Source organism: Taudactylus pleione, unplaced genomic scaffold (genome assembly GCF_031769625.1).
Source record: "Taudactylus pleione unplaced genomic scaffold, aTauple2 ptg000041l, whole genome shotgun sequence".
NCBI classification, from domain to species: domain Eukaryota; kingdom Metazoa; phylum Chordata; class Amphibia; order Anura; family Myobatrachidae; genus Taudactylus; species Taudactylus pleione.
This window is the reverse complement of record NW_028284443.1, coordinates 25,895,848-25,918,953: the sequence shown is the minus strand read 5'-3', so window position 1 is coordinate 25,918,953 and position 23,106 is coordinate 25,895,848. Positions and strand designations below refer to the sequence as shown.

Sequence of the window (23,106 nt, the reverse complement as noted above, 5' to 3'; positions counted from 1 at the left end):
ATTATGTGAAATACAGCCAAGTGTACTCCTTTTTGATTTATTTTCATAATGTTTCTTTTCCAACATTATTGCGGAATCAGTGGGAGAGTATGAAGAGATGAATATAATTTCAACATAAGAAAGCATGTTTTTTTCCATTAGTAGTCTTGCTTGAACGCAACACAACAGAAATATTAGTGTTTGCAAGGTGCACACAATAGGTTTTCTATGCACACTGGTATCAATTAAATCAATGAGCAATCATTTTTTTATTTAATCTTTCAACCTTTAGTTAAAGTAAAAGAAAATAAAATAAAAGCCTGAAGATGAAATAAGATAAAACACATTCCAGGTCAGTCATTGAGTCTATTAGCAGCATTTATGTGAAATACTGTAAATGCAGAAATATCTAGACAAGTGTGATTTTAACTGAAAATTTCTACAATTTGTTGGTCACAATTTTACACATCTGCAGAATGAAAATACAGTATACAGTATATGACTTGCACCAAAAGATACAATTCTCTCTTTAACCAATCTACTCATTTTTCAGAAAATCTCACAGCCTTGTAAGCACAATGCTATAGTGTAATGTTTAGAAAAAGATACCATGTGTTGGACATGGGCAGTAACAAACCAATCATGTCACCATCTTATACTCGGTACACACCAGATGATATGTCGTCCACAGTGATATGAGGTAAATGGCCGGGTAGTGGCAAACGCAGGATTTTGAAAGGGGGGTTTCCAAATACCGAATACAGAGCCAATGAAAAAAATAAAAATCCACAGACATATATATATATATATATATATATATACACACACAGACAAAACAAACAAAAAACATACATACACACACAGTATATATGCCAATTGCCCAGCACTCCCACAATCTTACTAATGTCCAACGGTGCCCTCTGGAAAGATTTGTTATGAAACCAGATGAAAACAAGCAGCAGCTATCGTTGTTTTTTATATATATATATTTGATGGACTGTTCAGCATTACACACACACTGGCACAGTGACAGACACACTCACAAAGTCTACACACACACACTGACACAGACTACACACACACATATAGACACACGGCTGCCATCAGAAATTGTGGGGCCCAGTACAAACAAAAAAAGCAGGGTCCCCCACCTCCTCTACCCACTGAGCTACCCCCTATGTTAATTACACATATATATATATATATATATATATATACTGTACATATATACATACACACTATAGACTTGCCAAATAACATCAACATATCCCGAAAGAACATAGTATACAACCCGTCATATTGATATACCACACGGCACAGAATACTGCTACACAACCACCCAGATATACTACAACCCTTAACACATCTCAATCCCCAAAAAACTATTAGTATATGACACCCCCACAATACAATACTACACACCCTAACCTGCCATCCATACCAGATAAAATAGGTATACACACCCCCTGATATATTACATCCTTAAGCCTATCTCAATTCACAGATAATATATAAGCATACACCCCCAGATACATTACTATACCTGTCATCCCCCTTCCCATTCCTGATGCATAACTATACATCCCCAGATACATTTACCTCACCCCTTCATACATTACTATACGCCCCAACCCACCTCACACCCCCAGACAATGTTTACCCCCCCATACATTACACTCCTCAATCCACCTCACTATGCTCCAGGTAATATAAGTATATACCCCCACCTCACCCACATAACATGAATAAGTACTGTACATCACCCTAAGGTACTTACCTCTGATTGCAGCATTATGTGTTCCTCACACACCGGCTGCTGTCTGCATAGGACATGAACAGGCCCGTCAGTGCAGGAGGGGGCAGGGCCTCATAGAGGGGAGTAGACTCTGGAAGAAGCAGGAAGACAGACAGGCCAGGCAGAGCTGGAGAGAGAGAGGAGGGGGCCGGACTCAGTTAGGGAGCGGGGAGAGGGGATTTAAGTCATCCCTTGCAGGGGAGAAAGAAGAACAGGTGGCCTTGCATAGACGCAATATCGCAGATTGTGAATGGAGCAGTGCTGGAGCCTTTGTTCTGCCCTCCTATGAAAAGGGTGCCAACAGCTGCCTGCATACGGCTAATCACAGTAACAGGGGGCCCGGAGGGCGCTGCTGATCCTATCAGCAAACTGCTCTGCACAGTTCACAGGCATCATCATGAGCACTCTGCGGGGGAACCTCCGAGCCCGGTACATGAGTTCCGTCTGTACCCCCCTGATGACGGCAGTGATACACACACACTGACAGACACTCACAAAGACTACACACACACACACTGACACAGACCACACACACACACATACAGGCAAACAATGACAGCATCACTTATCAAAGAAACCCCCCGCTGGCAACCCCCCTCACCTGCAGCTCCGAGATAGTGCACCAGGAATAGAGAGCCTCTCACACTGCCCCATCAGAACTGCTGGGGAGGAGCTGCGCGCTGCCGCTACAGCTCCCCCTACATTCAGCCAGCAGCACAGTCCCAGTCAGTTCCAAGTTAACTGAACTCCGACTGCTCCTTCTCTTTAGATTAAAAAATAAAATCATTCAGCTGTGCGGCGATGGAGCGGCGGCCAGGGGGGGTTTCTAGGTACTCGGAACCCCCCCTGCATGCGCGTATGCTGGGGAGGCACTGGCTAGTATCCAGTATCTAGACCTCCCAGATGTGTTGGGCACCTACTTCCAAGAACTAGACGGTCATTAACATTGCAGCTGTGCACTAACATCAAGGCTACACAGGTCAACCTTCATTACCACTATTAATCTATAAGATCAGCACAAGGTAACATCAAATGACCAATTATTAACTACTATGCACTAGAAGTGAGCTGGTTCGGATTTCTGAAATCCGAACCCCCCCCCCCCGAGCCCCCCCGATCCGAGGCCGATCCGAGTCAGGCTCGACTTTTCCCGCCTGACTCGGATCTGAAATCGAGGCAAAATATCATCATCCCGCCTCCCGGGTCTCACGGGTTTTGGATCCTATATAAGGTACCCGCGTCGGCGCCATTTTCTCACTCGGCTGTGGACAGTGAAGAGGGAGGGTGGGAGTTAGGGCTGGCTGGGCTGTGTAGTGTAGTGTAGTGCAGAGTAGTGTTGTGCTGTGCTGTGCTGCGCTGTGCTGCTGTTGTCCATAGGGGCTGGCTGTCCACTACTTCAAAGCCCATAGGGGCTGGCTGGACTGTGTTGTGCAGTCAGTTGTCCACAGGGGCTGTGTCCACTCCAAAGTCCTGTGCAGTGTCCCAGTCCTAAAGGGGTGCTGTAGTGTTGTCCAGGGGGTGCTCTGTCCGTCAGGGGTGCTCCCCCCAAGTGCTAAAAAAAAAAAAATATTTTTTCTGTGTTTGTGAATTGTGTGCACTGTGGCTGCACGTGCATCAACAAAGGAGCAGCGCCAAGCGTGCGCCTGTGTCCCATAAATAAAGGGCTGGCTGGATTGACCGCTAAAGGGTGCTGTAACCCCCAAAGGGAACTCCAAACAAAATAAATAAATGTTTTCCATGTTTGTGAAGCGTGCGCCTGTGTCCCATTAGTAAAGGGCCGGCTGGCTTGTCCATTAAAGGGTGCTGTAACCCGCAAAGTACACTCCAAACAAAAAATATATATATTTTCTGTGTTTGTGAATTGTGTGCGCAGTAGCCGCACGTGCATCAACAAAGTAGTGCCAAGCGTGCGCCTGTGTCATAAGTAAAGGGCCAGCTGGCTTGACCGTTACAGGGTGCTGTAACCCCCAAAGTACACTCCAAACCAAATAAAAAAATATTTTCTGTGTTTGTGAATTGTGTGCGCAGTAGCCGCATGTGCATCAACAAAGTAGTGCCAAGCGTGCGCATGTGTCCCATAAATAAAGGGCCGGCTGGATTGACCGCTAAAGGGTGCTGTAACCCCCAAAGGGAACTCCAAACAAAATAAATAAATGTTTTCCGTGTTTGTGAATTGTGTGCAGAGTGGCTGCACGTGCATCAACGAAGGAGCAGCGCCAAGTGTGCGCCTGTGTCCCATAAGTAAAGGGCCGGCTGGCTCATTTCTTAAAGGGTGGTGTAATCCACAAAGTGCACTAGTCTCCAACAAAAATAAAAAATTATTTTCTGTGTTTGTGTGCGCCTTAGCCGCACGTATATATCAATATAACATAAATGGAGGACCAAACTTTCTCCGATAAAAATAAAATAGGGAAAGATCAAGAACCACTTCCTCCTAGTGCTGAAGCTGCTGCCACTAGTCATGACATAGACGATAACATGCCATCAACGTCGTCTGCCAAGGCCGATGCCCAATGTCATAGTAGAGGGCACATACAATCCCAAATGACAAAGTTCATGAAAATGACCTTAAAAAAAACATTGAAATCATCTGAAGAGAAACGTAAACTTGCCAATATGCCATTTATGACACGGAGTGGCAAGGAATGGCTAAGGTCTTTCCCTATGTTCATGACTAGTGGTTCAGCTTCACATGAAAATGGAAGCCCTCCTCCCGCTACAAAAATCAAACAAGTTAAGCTGGCAAAAGCACAGTGAAGAACTGTGCATTCTAAGAAGATATCACAAATCCCCAAGGAGAGTCCAAGTGTGGTGGCGGTTGCGATGCCTGACCTTCCCAGCACTGGACGGGAAGAGGTGGCTCTTTCCACCATTTGCACGCCCCCTGCAAGTGCTGAAAGGAGCACCCACAGTCCACTTGCTGATATGCAAATTGAAGATGTCACTGTTGAAGTACAACAGGATGAGGATACTGGTGTACCTGGCGCTGAGGAGGAAGTTGGAGAGGAGGATTCTGATGGTGATGTGGTTTGTTTAAATCAGGCTCCGGGGGAGACAGTTGTTGTCCGTGGGATGAAAAAGCCCATCACAGTCATGCCTGGGCAGAAGACCAAACATTCCACCGCTTTGGTCTGGCAATATTTCTATCCAAATCCAGACAACAACTGTCTTGCCATATGTACCATATGTAAAGGTGAAATAAGTAAGGGTAGGGACGTTAACCACCTAGGAACATCCTCCCTTATATGGCACCTGCAGCGCGTTCATAAAAAGTTACTGTCAAGTTCAGAAACTTTGGCTAAGACTGTAAGCAGTCCAGGGACACCTAAATCCCTTTTTCCTGTTTTATCCAAGGAATCGGTGGATGAGGAGGATGAGGATGACATCTTGCCTCCGTAGAGCCAGTTTGTGCAGGGACACATTAATTGCCAGCTTGTTTTGTGGGGGCCCAAACGAACCAATCATTTCAGCCACAGTCATGTGGCAGACCCTGGCGCTGAAATGATTGGTTTGTTAAAGTGTGCATGTCCTATTTATACAACCATAAGGGTGGGTGGAAGGGCCCAAGGACAATTCCATCTTGCACCTCTTTTTTTTCTTTGCAGTATGTACTGTTTGGGGCTTAGTTTTTCAAACTGCCATCCTGTCTGCCACTGCAGTGTCACTCCTAGATGGGCCACGTGTTTGTGCTGCCCACTCGTGTCGCTTAGCATAGTCATCCATCTACCTCGGTGCAACCTTTTGGTCATAAAAACAATATTGTGAGGTGTTAGGTGTTCAGAATAGACTGGAAATGAGTGGAAATTAAGGTTATTGAGGTTAATAATTGAATAGGAGCATAAAAACCCACAAATTCTGTGATTTTAGCTGTTTTTATGCTTTTTTAAAAAAAAATGCAGATTCAAAACACAAAACCCAGAACCCAAAACACGGAAGGGTGGTTTTGGCAAAACCAATCCAGATCCAAAACATGAAGAAAGATCCAGATCCAAAACACGAAAAGTGGCCGGTGCACACCCCTACTATGCACTCACATCAATATTGGATATCATAACCCAATATATTTACATTAACAAGATCTAATTATCGATATATGTTTGGGATCTTGTGCTATGATAACCCCCAATAGAAGAACACGAAAGAATAATCACATCATACACTCTGCATCATTTATTTATTTATTTTCGAGACTTCTGCTCAACTACTGTCATTATTTACCTCATTAACACTTTTCCTTGACTGACACTTGAATCTACCATTGATTGATCTGTATGTACTAAGGGACCTATCAGCATTGAGACATGATCCATCAATCATTTGGGGGTTGGACCGCCATGAAGATTTAAACTCCCTCCTCACCAAGAACACAATACACCACTTCTAGAGGAAGGCCATTATTGGCCGAAACGCGTTGGAGCTTTTTTCACAACATCTCCTACCCACCTATCAAGTAACCAGTACTCAGTACTCTATTCTTGAATCTCATCACTCCGGCATTCAGCGGTCACGTGACCCGGAAGTAACGGCAAGCGCGAAACATCGAGGAGCCGTGCTGACGCCAGGACCGTGCAGACCACCGCAGAGGACAGAAGAGGGAGACCGGCAGCGACGTGGCAAGAGTCAGGTGAGTCCCGTTCTGGGAAGAGGAGTTACCCGGCGAAGATCGACAGGTCGACGCTGGGTCACTCCATCTCTAGGCGACACAGGTAGGCATGTAGTCGGGACCCGGTGTCGCAGCCACCACATGCGGCACTGACCCCATACTCCGTCAGCCTTGCCTGCCAGGGATCCCTGCCACACTGCCGCACAGCTGCTGTGTCCCGTCCTGAAGGGAACCCGGGCACCACAAGCAGCCACCACGAACTCTTTGCTCTATCGTTCCAGGGACCAGTAACGGGACGCCGTTACTAGGTCCATCCTATCTGGGCCACATTATCAGCACTGTTATTGACTCTACTGCATGTGGAGCACCACAGATTGTTTACAGCATTAGTACAATCACTCCAGGGGCCATCCATTATTAGGAAGACCACAAACTTTCCAGCAGGATACTTGCCCATGTGGTTTTGGTTTTGATTTTGTTTTTGTTTATATTTACAAATATTTTTTTTCTTGTTTTTGTTTTGCTTTGATCTTAGCAATATCCACCTTAGGACATTAGGAATTCTTATCCCAGTGTGGACAATCTTTACAATCATTATTTAAATAAATCCACGATTGTTTGTATATTTGACAACCATTTCTTCATTTTAGTCAGTACACCATTTCAATACTATACATCTGCTTAAGGTGAGTGCTGTACAATATTTGTATTCTACCATAATAGAGAACTGGACAATCTCTTTTACTAAGCTGCACGCCCACTGCAGACACAATCACTCCAGTGCGCTACCAGTTTACTATTCTGTAAAAATACCTAGATATCGGGTACATGGTCTAGTGTGTACTAGCTATGTTGCTGGCGATCCGCGGTCCTGTGCCTAGTCAGCGACATCCTCCTTCGGCTTTGCATGTAGGTCCAACAAGGTATATCGGCAGCGAGGACCATACTGCCGAATGCAGCATGGCCCCTGCATTCGCTGCCAGCATCGGCAAGTAAGTGTGTATGCACTTGCCAATGCCGGCTCCCCTGCCAGGGCCCGTCGCTGAAGATGTTGGGCACACTAGACATTGTCTAGTGTGTACCCATTTTTTTAAAGTAATATTAACACAAGTACATTGTTCTAAAACAAATGAAAGGGCCAACAATTTATTAGCACTAAATGCGTATTTTTTTATTTTTGTTCCTGGTAGACCCGAAAGGCTATCATATAGCCTATACATTTAGGGAGAACTATAGAGTATAACTTATGTTTTAATATGTGCTGACACTAGTTGGTTGTAAAAGATCAACTGCTATCCCTCAAGCTGTTAATGCAAAGTGTGTAATTGGATACATATATCTAATATTGCAGCATAGAAGTCCTTATAAAATCCAATGCAGAAGATCTCTTTGTCCATCCTAATGTTTTAATAAGCTTCAGTGCTTATTTTTTTTCTTTTTTTAAACCAATGTGATTCAGTGTAAGTAAAGCACATGGCACAGGAATGCCAAAAGGAAGGAGGGTTCAACTATTGTTTATTTTTTTAAATCTCTTTTTGAAATGTTTCACTCTCAAAATCCAATTTTCTTTCCTTTAATCATTTCTGAGAGTGGTGAAAGAGTTTAAAGTGAGTAAGTAAGTGCAAATCCTTTAATGATTTCTGTTGTCAGCAGGTTGTCAAGGTGCTTATATTGTATACACGGCGATATCACAGAGCCAATATCAACCACTATGAGCATGTATATTGGATAAGATCAACTCTGATACCTGATACTGATCTTATCGATATCAAAAGGATCATTATCTGGCTTTAAATTATTTCAGAAGATGACTGCAATTGGCCTGTGTATGCAATAACCTTCTGACTGCATTAAAGATCGCAATGGAGCCAGAAATTCAGAGACCCATCTTGATCTCATCTACTTTAACCACTCACATGTGATTAGCTTTAGTTAATAGCGGCTTTATTTATGAAAATTTGGTTTTTGTAAGCCAATACTTCCCCGCTGGCTGAAGTAAAATTTAAAATGGCACCCACAGTCAGTGTTAAGTCTGGCATGCTTTACATTAACTGCAAGTGCTAGTTTAAATTTTCACCTGCAGCCCTCCGGGCAGTGGTGACTTACAAAAGCCACATCTTCGTAAATAAAGCCCAAGGGATATAGAATTGTGACAGAAGTGATTACAATTGTATATATCTATAACTATAATATATATACACACACATATATATATATATATATATATATATATATATAATATACTGTGTATATATAAAACATAGCTTCAGCTGGCACTTCACAATACCAAGTTTACTAGCACAGGTGCCCTCCACATCCAAAGATCTCACATATTTCACCCCTCTGGCGGCACTCACAGGACTGCTAATGTAAAGAATCACACAGACACCATATCTGTAGCTCGACGTTTTAAAGAATTTAGTTCAATAAAACAATCACATACCTTATATACCATGAACTCCCAATCAATGACATGTTCATTACCGCGGTCATGGCGCCAAGTGACTGCAGGAATTGATTGGGGAATAGCAGAGAGGGGGGCGGGGTGGCCTGAATGGGGACAAGGATATAAATATATATGCTCCAGACAGCACTGCCCCAGCAATACTGGCTGCTGGGTGCCATTTCAGCGACCATGCTGCCCACAGAGCCCTGTGCTCTGTACGGCAGCACCAATCGCACACCCCTAGTAATGGCCCTGGCTACAAATATAGAGCAGAACTCTAGACTGCTGAAGCCTTTTGAGAAACCAGATGTTTGGGTAAATGGTACATCTCAGATAAGTATAATTCTAGATTTAAAGAATTTAAAGGTATACTGACCTCATTATTTTTCCATAGTATTTGTCTAATGTAAATATTAATGTATACATGCATGCAACTATTCTTGTTAAAGGGGTTTATCTAGTATGCTATATATGAGGTGTGGTGATTAAATATGAGACTGATGCTATAATTTATGTTTAATTATATTAAGTACATTTTATCTCTGTTCCCTGTCTATGTACTCCCCTTCTGCATATACATACCGCTGCATTCTTATTTTCCATTGGTCAAACCGTGCTGTAGCTCATTATCTGTCACCTGTCTTAACACCTCCGTCGTTTTCTTCTTTACCTCAGTATCTGATGCAGAACTGGTTCCCTTGAGTACAGATTTGACTTTAGGGAAAAGAAAGAAGTCACATGGTGCTAGGTCTGGCGAGTATGGAGGGTGTTCTAGCACTGCAATCTGCTTCTCGGCCAAAAACTGCTTCACAGAGAGAGCTGTGTGGGCTGGTGCGTTGTCTTGATGGAGGATGAAACCATTTTTCCACAACTCTGGCCTCTTTCTTTTGATTCTTTCCCACAAAGATGCTAGAACATTTCTGTAGTAATGTTGATTTATCGGATGCAAAGTCGTTGGTCAATTCAAACAATTTTCAAATTTTTTTCCCACATTTTCATTTGGTTTTGATGTGCAAGGCCTTCCAAGACATTCATCATCTTTGACATCCTCACGACCATGACTAAAACCTTTGTGCCATGCAAACACACGTGCAAGTGTCATACAATTTGCCCTGTAAGCCTTGGTTAGCATACGGAAAGATTTGGTGGGTGTTTTGTTCAGTTTACCTAAAAAATTTAATTCAACATGTTGCTCTACTTTTGAACTAAGCATTTTTATCACTCACGTGAAAAACACAACTTCTTTGAACGCTGTGTGACAGCAAACTATCTGTGCGAGAGGGGTGACACTTGCAAGACAGTTTGGGATAGATTAAGGTCAATGTTTGGTTTATTTTTTACAAGTACAATCTTTTATTCAATAGCCACACCTCGTAGGCAGTCTGCTTTTAGATATCTCCATTCAGTACTAATGCAATTCTCTCACTTCCCAATCCCCTAGCACATTTATCTCCTTATCAATATAATTGGGGTGCTATAATCCTACTACACAGAAAAAAAGCGGGACAAAGGGTATGTATGACTCAACTGAGTAGTTGTAGTCATTGCCAAGTCCTGATAGGAATGAAAATACGTCATAGCACGGACAAAGGGGGTAGCAGATAACACTCTGAGTTGGGTCATAGCCCTGACAAAGATGTACTGTAATACAAAACTGTCTAGCATCTAACATCTTTACCAACAACACTCCTCCTTATTCTATGCCAAGCAGAACACCAATATCTCCAAACCCGACTTATTTCAATAGTTGCTCCTGGCCATTTGTGTTCAAACTCATTCTGTACACATATGCCAGCTGTGGTCTTCACCTTGTCTGTGGAGAATACCTCCAGCACTCTGATACTGTAGGTAAACAGAACTGTCTGAGCTTACTGGACAGTTGGCAGCTGGAACTATAGTATCCACAATTACAGCTCTAATATTGTCTGCTATCAAAGTATCTGGCACTTTCCATCAAAATATTTAAAATGTAAAGAGTACAAATTATGTGAACATTGATGTAATCTACACATGTAATGCATACATTTTTTATATACCATATTAGCAAAGTTGATGAAGTAATATGATTTAAAAAAAAACTTTTTTTGCAACTATATTTAATATTTTAAACTTCCTATTTCTTTGATAATACTGTACATTTTCTAAAAGAAAAGTCTTATGTCCTTTTGTCCTTAGAGTAAGAAGCATGTATTCAATCAAACATGATATACACTTAATGTGTTGTTATATGAAAGCATAGTGAATAGCAGCATCTATCTTCGTCTTACAACTTACTTTACAATGTCTCCTTCCAGACCAATCACTCGTTTAATAATCTTCTGTTCTGGGTTCTTTGGAGACCTGCAAAAAAAAATGGATATATGATCATGTAATCAGGGATTAATGAAGCGTTGGGAAAAAATGAAGAAATGCTCAATAATGCAGACAATACTGAAATAGGTTCTTCAATCTTCTGTTGACATTGTATCAATCCAGTTTAGATGGTTTTAAAGTGACGCCAGATTATAATGAAGAAAAATGTAAGACCTAATGATATTATTATATACAGGATCTGTATGGCACTTGATTACAGATTACAATATCATTGTATTGAATAGCTACAAATCAATCTGATTAACAGAATAAATATTATTCTTAATACCAAAGTTTTGGTACAATTAATGGGAGCACTCTGCTGGAAGTACAGGTGTTAAAATTATCCCATAGACAGCCATATGGCCTGCACTTATTTGAATCCATAATGCACACTCTAACAAGTTACCAAAAATAACAATGAAAAGTTGCAAAGTAATGCTGGGTAAACATTTGTCAATATATTGTTTGTTCGATCAACGAACGATAAATTGCTATATATCCTGACCCCGGCTGAGCAGGTATGTTGCACATTCTGAGTAAACTTGACTTACTCAGATGGGCGATCACTGTGGCAATCACAACCGTTAATTGAATTGTTGATCCGATGCTACTTCTTCGTACATAGCAGTCGGATTGCAGATGCCGACAGGAGGCATTTTTTTCCTACAGGCACCTACTGCTGCATTAGAATATTACTTGGACGGTATCACACAGCTGCTTCCATGTGGCTGTACAATACTGTCCATCTCTGAATCAGGCCCTTAGTAACTAGCCGTTTATTGATCCCATAGCAACATTTTCAAAGAGCCCCATGTGCCACCCAAGGGAATAAAAAACAATATAACAGATGGTCATGACAAGTGACCCCTCCTTCTGTGTGCTCTATAGCAAAATAAATATATATATGAGGATCTGCTCCAATACTGACTATGGGTGAAAGGTGGCAGTGCACTGTCAACACTGACATTATATAGAAAAAGGATAATGGATGATACAATACTTATACATAAAACACTGAAAACTCAGCACTTCTGCTAAAAGTCAAGAAAATCAGATCTAAGAGACCATTATGTAGCCTTTAGAATGCACCCTCACTCCCAACAAGGTTTGCATTAGCTAAGGTAGGTATTATTTCTACTGGTGCTTTAAAAATGTTTGTATTGTTTGCCTAATCAACAACTTTAGTTTTGTTCCTCACAATACTACTTCTCAAATCCATCAACTTCAGCTTTGCCTCAGATACCTCCTCCAACCCCTCGACTTCAGCATTGTTCCTCACAACCCATCCTTTAGGGACTACAGCCAAGTGGTTGTATCCTGGGAGACTGTGTCAAGAGAATTCTGCATCTACATACTAAAGTTTAAAAATTCAGTTTTGGGTGCAATTTATTATGTAAACAAAGCTGCAAAAAAAAGAATACTCACCTGTGCATAGGCAAATGCAGGGGTAGGAGGGTATTCCTGTAGATCAGTACCAACAGCTTTTCCTACATAGGGGAGATGTATCAAGCTGGGTAAACAGTTGACAAGTGGTGAAGTTGCCCATAGCAACCAATCAGCTTCGACCTACCATTTTATAGAATGTACTTGATAAATGCTAGCTAGAAGCTGATTGGTTGCTATGGGCAACTTCTCCACTTTTTAGGGCTCTTAATACATGTATTTTTAATTACTGTAACCAGGAGTCATTGTCATCCCATGGCAGACAGGAACAATATGGTGCAGATGTGCTGCGTGGCCTCTGTGTGGAGAAGTCAGCTAGTTCAGTCTATTTCTTTGTGTTATGCCCACTGTGCTTCACAAAGGCAGAGAAGACGACATAGGATCCATGTAGGAATTTTCAGTCCCTGCCATAATTACAGGAAAGCGGTGCATGCGCACAGCAGCAGGTCACATGCACTAGCAGGTAACAAGGGCACCTGAGATCGGCTGTGAGTGCATCAGCTTGCCTGATGCAGATTTTACCTCAGCGCTGACAGATGGAGGACGTAGTTTCATTCTCTGTTTCTCTCATATAACTGTTAAAATGGACAGAAAAAAACCTTTGTAAAAGGCTAGATTAGTGTCTACTACTACTCCCGCATGTTAGGAATGAATGTTTAAGAGGGAATGAGAAATCCTTCAGCCAGAATAATGGATGACCAATTTACCTCAGATCTAATAATTCTGCTTTTTATCTATATTACTGTCAGTATGTATGAATAGGAAAAATAAAAATAAATATATGGGCAACTTCTCCACATGTCCACTTGACTGCTTGATATATCTCCCCCCGAGCCCCCCCCCCCACCCCGAGTCTGTTGTGTGGTTCATTGAAGATTATATACGGTGCACTGGTTAAGAAATGTGTGTAGGACTATGAATCAGTTAATCTGTGTTATTATTAAAATATTTACATTTGCATAAGCAAGCATACATAAAAATAGAGTAAACATTAAATAAATATATTTATAGGATAATAGCAGTAGAATATAAAATGATAAAATATAATAATTACCAGTAAATTACCAGTAATACAGGGCCACTGTGTTTAAGGCAGACTATGGCTTCTTAGTGCTAATTATGCTTACTAGTGCTAATTATGCCCTTTTCATATGCTGGTAACACTTGCACTAAAATTAAGCATTTGGAAACTCCCCTGTAGATACCCTGCTGTGTTGCAGAGGTTGACAGGCAACACACTTACTGTATGATAAAAAAAACAAACTGCTTTAGCAAGAATAATAGCGTGAAGAGTAGTGTGACGCCAGCCTGCAGTAAGGCTGGGTACACGCATAAAGATTTTCTGTCCAACCATCCAACTAGTTGATTGGTTGGAATGAAAATCTGGTAAGGTATGAAAGCAAATGACAATCAGCAATTTGCTCCCCAATGCCGGAAAAAGGACAAAAATTGTTGTTTGAAGAAACTTGTCTGAAGAACCATTTTCATCTGTTTTCTGGCATTTAGAAGCAAATTGCTGATCATCATGTACTCCCATACGTTACCAGATTTTCATTCCAACCAATCAACTAGTTGGATGGGTGGACAGAAAATCTTTACGTGTGTACCCAGCCTAAGAATTGTGGGACCCTTATTAGTAAATCCAAGTATGCCATTTTTAATTCAAAGTATTTATTGTACAGTATATGAACTGGAGTAACAACAGCAGGCACCAGGAGATCAAATGGATTGCCATAACTCAGGTCAGATTCAGCATTTGTGTTTAATTTAAAATAATTTAATTTTAATAATGCTATAATGAATATGTGACTCATGCATGTATATGTGAACCAAAATGTACATTGATTTATTAGAAAAGTAAATTTTAAAATATTAGATCCATTTTTGCAAATTAAATTTAATCTACAGTACAATGAGAAAGAAATTAGAAAATAATTTTTCTTGCTGCATAGAAAATTAGACTGCACATCTTAACGTGATCAGAATTACTGAGTGTTAGCATAGGATGTAATGTCATCTCAACAGGATGGCTGAAATCAGAACCTGTTTATTCCATTTACAGTAAGTAGTTATGTGACCAGTTTCTAGAATCATAAATACTGGTAAATTGATATACAGTATCAATATCTCTGTATCTCCACATCTGCACTTCTTAAGGACATAGTCATCTTTTTATAATTAAAGTTAAAAATGTAACTGCAGTTAAAGTGTAATAAAAACATATATAATATCTCACAATCACAACACACTTTTTCCAAAATAGGAATAGATGATAATAATATATACTAATAAAATTAAATGCAAGGCATCCATTAAATCAGTGCTTGTAGTCGCCCAAGATCTGGTATTACTTTTGTAGCCTTCTAAAGTCCATCCATAGCCAATGACAGTAGATTAGCATGTATGCTATGTAACCTAATTACTGACCTCAGTATTAATTCACACCCACTCAGCAATAACTTTAATGACCTTCAATGAGCATCATCTTAAATCAGAGTCGAGAATATTCAATCACTGTGCGGTCACTTTTTGCCAATAATAATATCGTACATTTAAAACTTTGATTTATCAAAGTCGCTCCAGGGAACCTTTTCTATATAAATTATGCTCCTTCTAAAGGGCTTAATGTAGGATTAGCTAGAGTAATTTAATTAAAGTGTTAAATTAAAGATTTTGTAATGAAACTTTACTCATTTAATGAACAGATTTCAGCAAGGAATGTCAAAGTAATGCTCAATAGGTGGGTATTTGTCAATTGGTTATGCTAAGATTTTTTTCTTCTTTCCATCCTCAATGAAGATTCCTACTGTACATCCCCACAAGTATTCATCTGCCCTCCAAAGGAATAATCTAACACAGCGAGCCTCTCTCTATAAGTATATGTGTCTGTGTACTTTATGTATTTATGCCACTCATTATTACTGTACAAATAAACAATATTTTACCTGCAACTTTAAAATAGTACTTAACCAATTTTTATAGTATTGTTTGGACACCAGGATAAAGTTGCACTTTACAAATGCTCAACTGTACATGTCAATGTTTTGGTCCATCCACAGACTTTTGTCGAGTCTCACACAATCACCAACATTACAACAAAAACACCAACAATATAAGTCTGCACCTAAACCACATCCAAAACAAGTTCACATGTAGTTTAAATTTATATAGATAGAAAAAATAAAGTGTTAAGTATGTAGTCCAGGGACAGTCAATTAATTCAGCTGGGGAAGAGGTGCATTTAACAAGTTTTAGTAAACTGTTGAGGGCCATTAATAAATTTATTTTGAAAAAAGCAAAGGATGTATCCTGCACCTAGAAAAAGTCTATTACCTACAGTGAAAATTATTATAGAACGTGTAAATGCTGTAACCTCTATCTAGAAAGTAGGCCTTTCAGTATTTTAAGTGTCTACATTTAACTGCAGTGCTACAGAGGTTTTTAAATTACTAACTTGTCATTCAGACTTTAGCAATGTAACAATTTGTTTCTCCTAATTTCCAAGTGCAATCATTTCAACTGAAATAGTAAATATTCAGTTCTGGTAAATGTAGCTGGAAGATAGGTGGTTAAAAACATGAGCCAACTATTAACACCGTATAATCAGGTCACACTAGTAAACATAATCAGTGGCCCAAAAGAGGCCACGATAGCCCCAGCAAGGTGTATCAGCAGGTTCAGTGGTGACACACATTGGAATCCATTGCTCTGTTGCCACAAAGAACATTCGCTACATTTGTGGGAGTCAGTTGCTGAAGGTAATATTAAGCAGGGACGTGCAGTCAAGGTAGACTACAAAGTTTTTATAAATATCTTCTTTGTATTATTCTGATCATTTTTATAGGCAATACTCACCAAAATTGCAGCACTCCCTGGAAATACAGGCAGAGAGTAGAGATGAGGCAGCAAGAGCTCAGCCTCACCTCTGATAGGTCAGACACTGCCTGGAGCTGGGTGCTGGGCCCTGAAGCAACCATGAGAGCTAATGGAGGCATGCCTCACTGTGAGGGGGCATGCCTTGAGCTCTAATTGACACCTCTGATGATCAGGTGACCAGTCCAGGAAGTACTCAGGCTTCGGAACTCAGCAGCAGCATTCAGGAAGGAAGGAAATTGGAATATGCAGACAGAGGAAACACACAAAGGAGAAAAAGGTGAGGAGGGTCTGCTGCTAGGGGGAGAGCTGTGTGTGTTTCATGTTGAAATCTTTTGTGCCAGTGGGGATCTTCTGTGCTAGTGAGGAACATGTGTAAGGGGGATCTGTGCTATGGAGAATCTGTGAGGGGGGGGAGATTTGTGCAAGTGGGGCAGGTTCATATGTGTGTGTAAATCTGGCTCTGATACTAGCCAGTACCTCCCCATCCATTGACCTCACCGCACATCCCTGATATTACAGTAGGTTCTGGGGCCTGGGTTGGGAATGGGAAAAAGTCAGAAATACTTTAATTAGCAGTGCTCTCAGTACTGTGTCATTCCTGGACATGGATTGCCACTCACCAACTTTTCATCCCTCTCCCCTAGATCAGGATCTACATATACTCTCTTGCCTGCCATTTGTATTCTGTTCAGTCTAATTTTCTCCTGGCCCAGTTTTCTCCGTGTGCTCAGACATAGTGGAGGCTGTCCAACCACAGTCAATCCTTTCACTCTGTATGGGCAGCTAGTGATCACATGGCTGTCCGCTAATGTCATGTGTCTCTGCTCCATTTTTGCTATTAGGCTCTATTATAAGCAGAAACTGAAGCACTGACTGCACTGAACTTTTAAAAGAGAGACTCGAGACAGACATAATTGCTTGGTGTGCTGCATAAGGCTTCAGGCGGTGACAGATGCAGTCCGTCTGTGATAACTCCCATTCTGCCAGCATGAGAGTAATTTCTCACTCAGCAACCGAAATGGAACTCAGCAACCGGCCAAGACCCCCCGCCGGGAACTCTGTCCCCTCCATTCACCTAGCTGCAGCTATCAATAATAGTGTAATATAAATGCACTTTTTTGAATAATAACTTTCACTTTAACACCTCTGCATTTAAACTCACAATACACAGGACTGCATGCAGTGCATTTGAGCCCCACACCTCATGAAACACTGTCAGACACTTAGTTTAGACCACTGCAGCTAGGCAGATCTATAGAGTGTGTAACTGCAGGCTAGTAGGGTGACAGCAGAGACTGACTCAGGGACTGATTCAGTAAGGAACGCAGTTGCGTATATGCATGCAATCGGTCGATTAATTTGCACTGCGCATGTATCACAGCGCGCGTGCCCGAGCCAGGTGCTGCGGTCAGAATTGTGTAGGAAGAGTCTATACAGACTCTTTACAAAGTGACTATCAGGAAGTGCCATTTGTGGGTGGTAATGGGGGGTGGTCGGGCAAACGCAGGCATGTCAGTGCGTCTCAATGCCGTTGCAGGGGTGTGCATAAATTAGCCACTGTGCTACCACATGCAGCCTGAGGACTCATAGCATGCGCAGAAGTTAGCAATTCCTGAGTGAGGTCTGGGCTTCCTTAACTGTGTGCAAGGGTCCGATGTTACCGATTGTTTCGCTGGTGGTACTTTCCCCTGCAGCTGAGATATTCACAAGGATTTCCTCACACTGTGCCGCCCCCCCTCTATTCCCCCCTCTTTTTCATCCCAGACACCACAAAGCCCAACCCCCTCCCACAGCTAGCAGCAGTCGGGACTGGGAGTTTAGACAGTGGTCCAGCACGCTATCACCACCCCACCCCCGCCGGTGTCCGAACCGGCTCTCCCCTCACAGCGGGCACCAGTGTCTGGTCTGACTTGCCCCCCCCAGCCAGTGTCCGATCTGGCGCTCATCCCTCCAACCCCGCAGCCATCAGTATCTTATCTGACCGCCCCTCCCTCCATCCTACCGCTAGCAGCAACCGAGAATGGGAGCTGAGAATGTGGTCCAGCACACTCCCACCCCCCACTGGTGTGCGATCCGGCTCTTCCCTCATGTCGGTGTGCAATCCAGCTCCCCTCTCCCGTGGCTGGTGGTTTCAGATCTGGCCAAGACCCCCACGCCAGTGGCTGATCTGGCTCTGCCCTCACAACGGGCGATGGTGTCCGATCTTGCTTGCTCCCCCCAGCCTGTTTCCGATCCGGCGCTCACCCCCGTGGCCGTCAGTGTCTTATCCTACAGGTCCCTTCTCCACCCACCTCATGTACAATCCAGCTACACAGGAGGACATCAGGAGAGAGTCTGTGACAGCCTGGAGCTGCTGGAGGTAAGTAACAAGCTGGAGGGATCTGTATAGATGGGAAGCAGTCAGGAAGCCGATGGATGGAATCCTGACCGTCGGCTTCCCGACTGTCTAATCCCGGCAAGGGGTTAAATGACAGGTGTCAATATCCCGACGCCTGTCATTTTACCTACAACGGGAGCCAGACACCCGGCTTACCGATCAAAGGTATGCCGGGCGCGGACAGCCGTGAGGGGAGGGTTAGGTTATAGTTCCAGGGGGGGGACTTAGGGTTAGGCACCCCCCCGGGAGGTTAGGTTTAGGCTAGGGGAAGGGGGGGGTTAGGGTTAGGCACGCCCAAAGGGAGGTTAGGGTTAGGCACCCCCGGGGGACTTAGGTTTAGGCGGCGGGGAAGGGGGGGTGAGGTTTGGGCACTTGGGGGGGGAGGTTAGGCACCCCTATGGGGGTAAATGAAATGTATTCCGTATAGATCCCTTTGCTGCACAAGCTGCTGTGTAAATGGCAGCTTGAGCATGGTATCGGATGCTGTATGCAATCTCAGAGTGGTGTATAGTATCACTCACAAGTTCCGAAAAAAATGCTTTTCCGGAACTTGATGAATTACACAATTTCCACATCCCCATACTAAAGTATGGGAACTGTGAAAATTATCGTGGGGCAGTATTGTAACAAGGAGATATCTGTGATGTCTCCTGCGTTATACTGTTAATGAAAAGCTCTGACCCTTAATTTTTACAAAAGTATGGTAAAATGTTAATTTTCACCCTCTTTTGTAAAAATTAAGGGATGACGAAAAGACCCAATAATAGTACATTGACAATATTCTTAAATACAAATATTTAACCACAAACGGTTCAGATGATTATAGCATATTGTTAATATTCAGTACTGAATTTGAATGTGGTATCATTCTAGCTTTACCACAAACTACTGCACCTTTTAAGCGACATTAATAAACTGCTTGGAATGTGGAGAAAGTAAGCTGTGTCATTATGTGCACTTGACCACATGTTTGTTAACAGAGAGTCTATATTAATTATTTTCTGTTTAAACTGTCTGTTTAACCTCTTAAGCGGCCAATACACGATGCGATTTTCAGTTGGTAAGATATGTAGTACGATTGCCCTTGAAATTCTTCCTTTGAAATTCTCTCTACAATGAGTAAAAATGGTGTACGATTGGACATATGATCATACGATCTGATGCGTTGTTTCCGATTTCAAATCGTAAACAATGCATAGTTTATTGCTAAACACCTCACAATACATCTTCTGGAATTTGAATAGGGGAGGGTTTAGCTAGGGGGTATAAAAGGCAGTATCCATTTTAGATCTGTGCACACTCTGCTTAGTGACTAGTGAGGCTTGGTTTTATACCCTGCTGAACGCTGTACTTTGCTAGTGTGTACTGCTTTGTTAGAAGGCTTGCCTTTTACAAAGTGTGTGTATTCTTCTTTCTGATGGATTCCTATCGGCATAAGCTTTTGCTAGCCTATGGCTATCTGAGGCTGAAAGGTGTATGGCCTGAGGAGAGAAGGAGGATGCAGTCTTGCTGGACAAAGGAGTGGCTGACGAGGAGGGCAAGCCACTCCCATATGCCACTGCTGATGAAGATTAGGGAGAACAAACTGGACGATTATCACAACTACCTGCAGATGGATGACGCCACATTCCAGGAGCTGCTGCGTCTGGTGACCCCTGAAATCCAGAAGGCAGGACACCAGCATGAGGATGGCCATTCCGGATGAGGAGAGGTTGGTGGCTACCCTGAGGTACCTGGCTACAGGGAGGTCGTTTAAAGACCTGAAGTTTGGGACCCTCATTTCCGCCCAGGCGTTGGGGCGCATCATCCCGGAGACCTGTGAGGCCATTGTGAAAGTCCTGAAGTTCCAGTACTTCAAGGTGGATAAAAACACAACAATGTATTTTTGTGTACATTTTTTTATTTTTTTATTTGGAAACACATACTGTATGTAACGACCAACATGGCTGTATTTAACGGTGTGTAACCATTACTGTTTATTAGGGGTACAACAAAACCAACATGGTCTTTATATTAGCCAAACTAGTATATATCATGCTTTAAATACTGGCTGATACAGTGGCTAGGAAATATTCCTTCATGTAATTTTTTTCCCTTTACAGGAACACAAATATAAATGTCACAGAAAATAACATGGGCATCAACTAGTTTTTGGATGCCCAATAGATAGTCAGCTGCAAGGTATAGGGTGTGTCAGATGACGGGTTGAAGAGTGCAAGAAGCGCATGGCAAAAGTGCAGATAAAGGACCCCGGAAAACCACAATCTGCCCTTGCACCATGCATTTGGTCACCCTCTCCAAACCGCATCGTCCGCACCCTATATCCTGCAGCAGGTATTGGAAAACAAAAAACTGCCTAAATGTTTAATTTAAGAATAATTTTGTAAATGGGGTGCCTTCTCAACCCCAGACAACATGGCACGATAAAGCACCTCTAAAGAGGAGGATTTTCAGGGGTAGGATGCCTCAGGCGTACTGTAGGTGGGGGGTATGGGTTGGGATGGTGTTTGGGCCATTCTTGCAGTGTCCTGGTAGTTTGGTGGTGGAAATAAAGCCTCTTCCATATACCCATGGCCCGTAATGGTTGCGGAGGTGAGTATCAGCTCCTTTATCACCCTGGAAGAATTTTCAAGTTGCTTCCTTTTTCTCTGCATGATGATGTGAAGTTGCTGATCCACATCCATGCCACGGAGAGTGTTGGCCACATGTGAACCAAGACTATCAAATTGATCTGGTGGTTTGGCTAGGGCCTGCTTTACCTGCTGCAATCATGAATCAGGGGCTGGCAGTGGCAGGTTACGGTGTGCCGTTCTTTGGATACGGCGTGGTGGCTCCACTACTTCTGGCACAACTTCAGCAGGCTTGGTTAACTGTGGGCTTGCACTTGTGTCAAATCCGACGTAGCAGACTATATGAAGAAGGAGAGATATGAAAATGTTAGTTTATTGTCTTTCTTTAAATTAATTAGTTTTTTCTTTGTTTTTTAGTTTACAACATCGATGGAGGACTGGAAGACCATTGGCAATGAATTTGAAAGTCGATGGAATTTCCCAAATTGTGGAGGAGCCATTGAAGGGAAACATATATGCATTATCCCGCCTCCCCACAGCGGCTCCTTTTATTTCAATTATAATGGCTTTCACAGTATTGTGCTGATGGCGGTGGTAAATGCCAACTACCAATTTATTTTTGTTGATGTGGGGAAAAATGGCCATGCTTCCGATGGTGGTTCCTTCAAGCTAACGGAATTTTATGAACGACTCACCACCAACTGTCTAAAATTGCAGATACATAGCACAGCCTGAACTATGTGTTTGTGGCAGAAGAGGCATTTGCTCTTCATGAGCATTTAATGAAGCCGTATGGACAAAGGGGACTGACCATAGAAAAACGCATTTTCAACTATCGCCTATACAGGGCCCGGCGCATAGTTGAAAATTCTTTTGGAATTATGTGTAGTCGGTTCTGGATACTCTATACGGCTATAAACCTTCGTGTGGACAAAATTCATTCTGTGGTCATGGCCTGTTGTGACCTACACAGTTTTTTGCGGGCCAAAAAAACCAACCAACTTGAACATACTAGAATAGATATTATCTGCCCCCGCTCCAGATGCCCTGTAGTCAGTTTCCTTCTTCCTCTCCCTCACATAAACTGTCCGCAAGTTCTGGATCCTCAGTTTGACCCATTTGGCGGCTGCCTCGTCATGATACCTGAGGCTGAAGGTTACCATTTAGTCAATAGCAGCAGACTTTTTTGCTTATTCATATAATCCTTGGTCTTAATTTTCCATAGGTATTCACGGGCCCTGTACAACTCCAAGAAGCTCGTTATTTACTGCCGTTTTCTCATACTTGTCATTTCTGGTGAAATAAAAAACAAAAACTGCGTAAACATATACATATAGCCTTTGACATTCAAAACTGTATAAAAATCTGGTTTAACACAGTTTGTTTGAAAATGTTTATGACGGTTTCAGTTTTACAGTTTTTAAAGTTGAATAGTTCTAAAATTAAATAATAAAAAAAATGCTCCTTAATATCTAAACAAGGGTGTGCCAGGGTACAATTAAACATTGGTGGCATAGTGCTATAAACAACAGTGTGCCAGGGTACATTAAAACATTGGTGGCACAGTGGCATAAGCAATTGTGTGCCAGGGGAATAAACATTGGTGGCACAGTGGTATAAACAACAGTGTACATTAAAACATTGGTGGCACAGTGGTATAAA

At 42.2% G+C, this 23,106-nt stretch overlaps 1 protein-coding gene across 2 annotated transcripts in view; it reads right to left on the bottom strand.

Moving 5' to 3' along the window:
* The window catches only part of IMMP2L (inner mitochondrial membrane peptidase subunit 2), a 1,207,428-nt gene that overhangs the window by 363,093 nt on the left and 821,229 nt on the right, over positions 1–23,106 (bottom strand). For both annotated transcript variants that reach the window (XM_088456388.1, XM_088456391.1), the window contains exon 4: positions 11,098–11,163. In XM_088456388.1, coding sequence (XP_088312514.1) covers positions 11,098–11,163 — 66 coding nt within the window. The remainder of the gene's footprint in view (positions 1–11,097; positions 11,164–23,106) is intronic.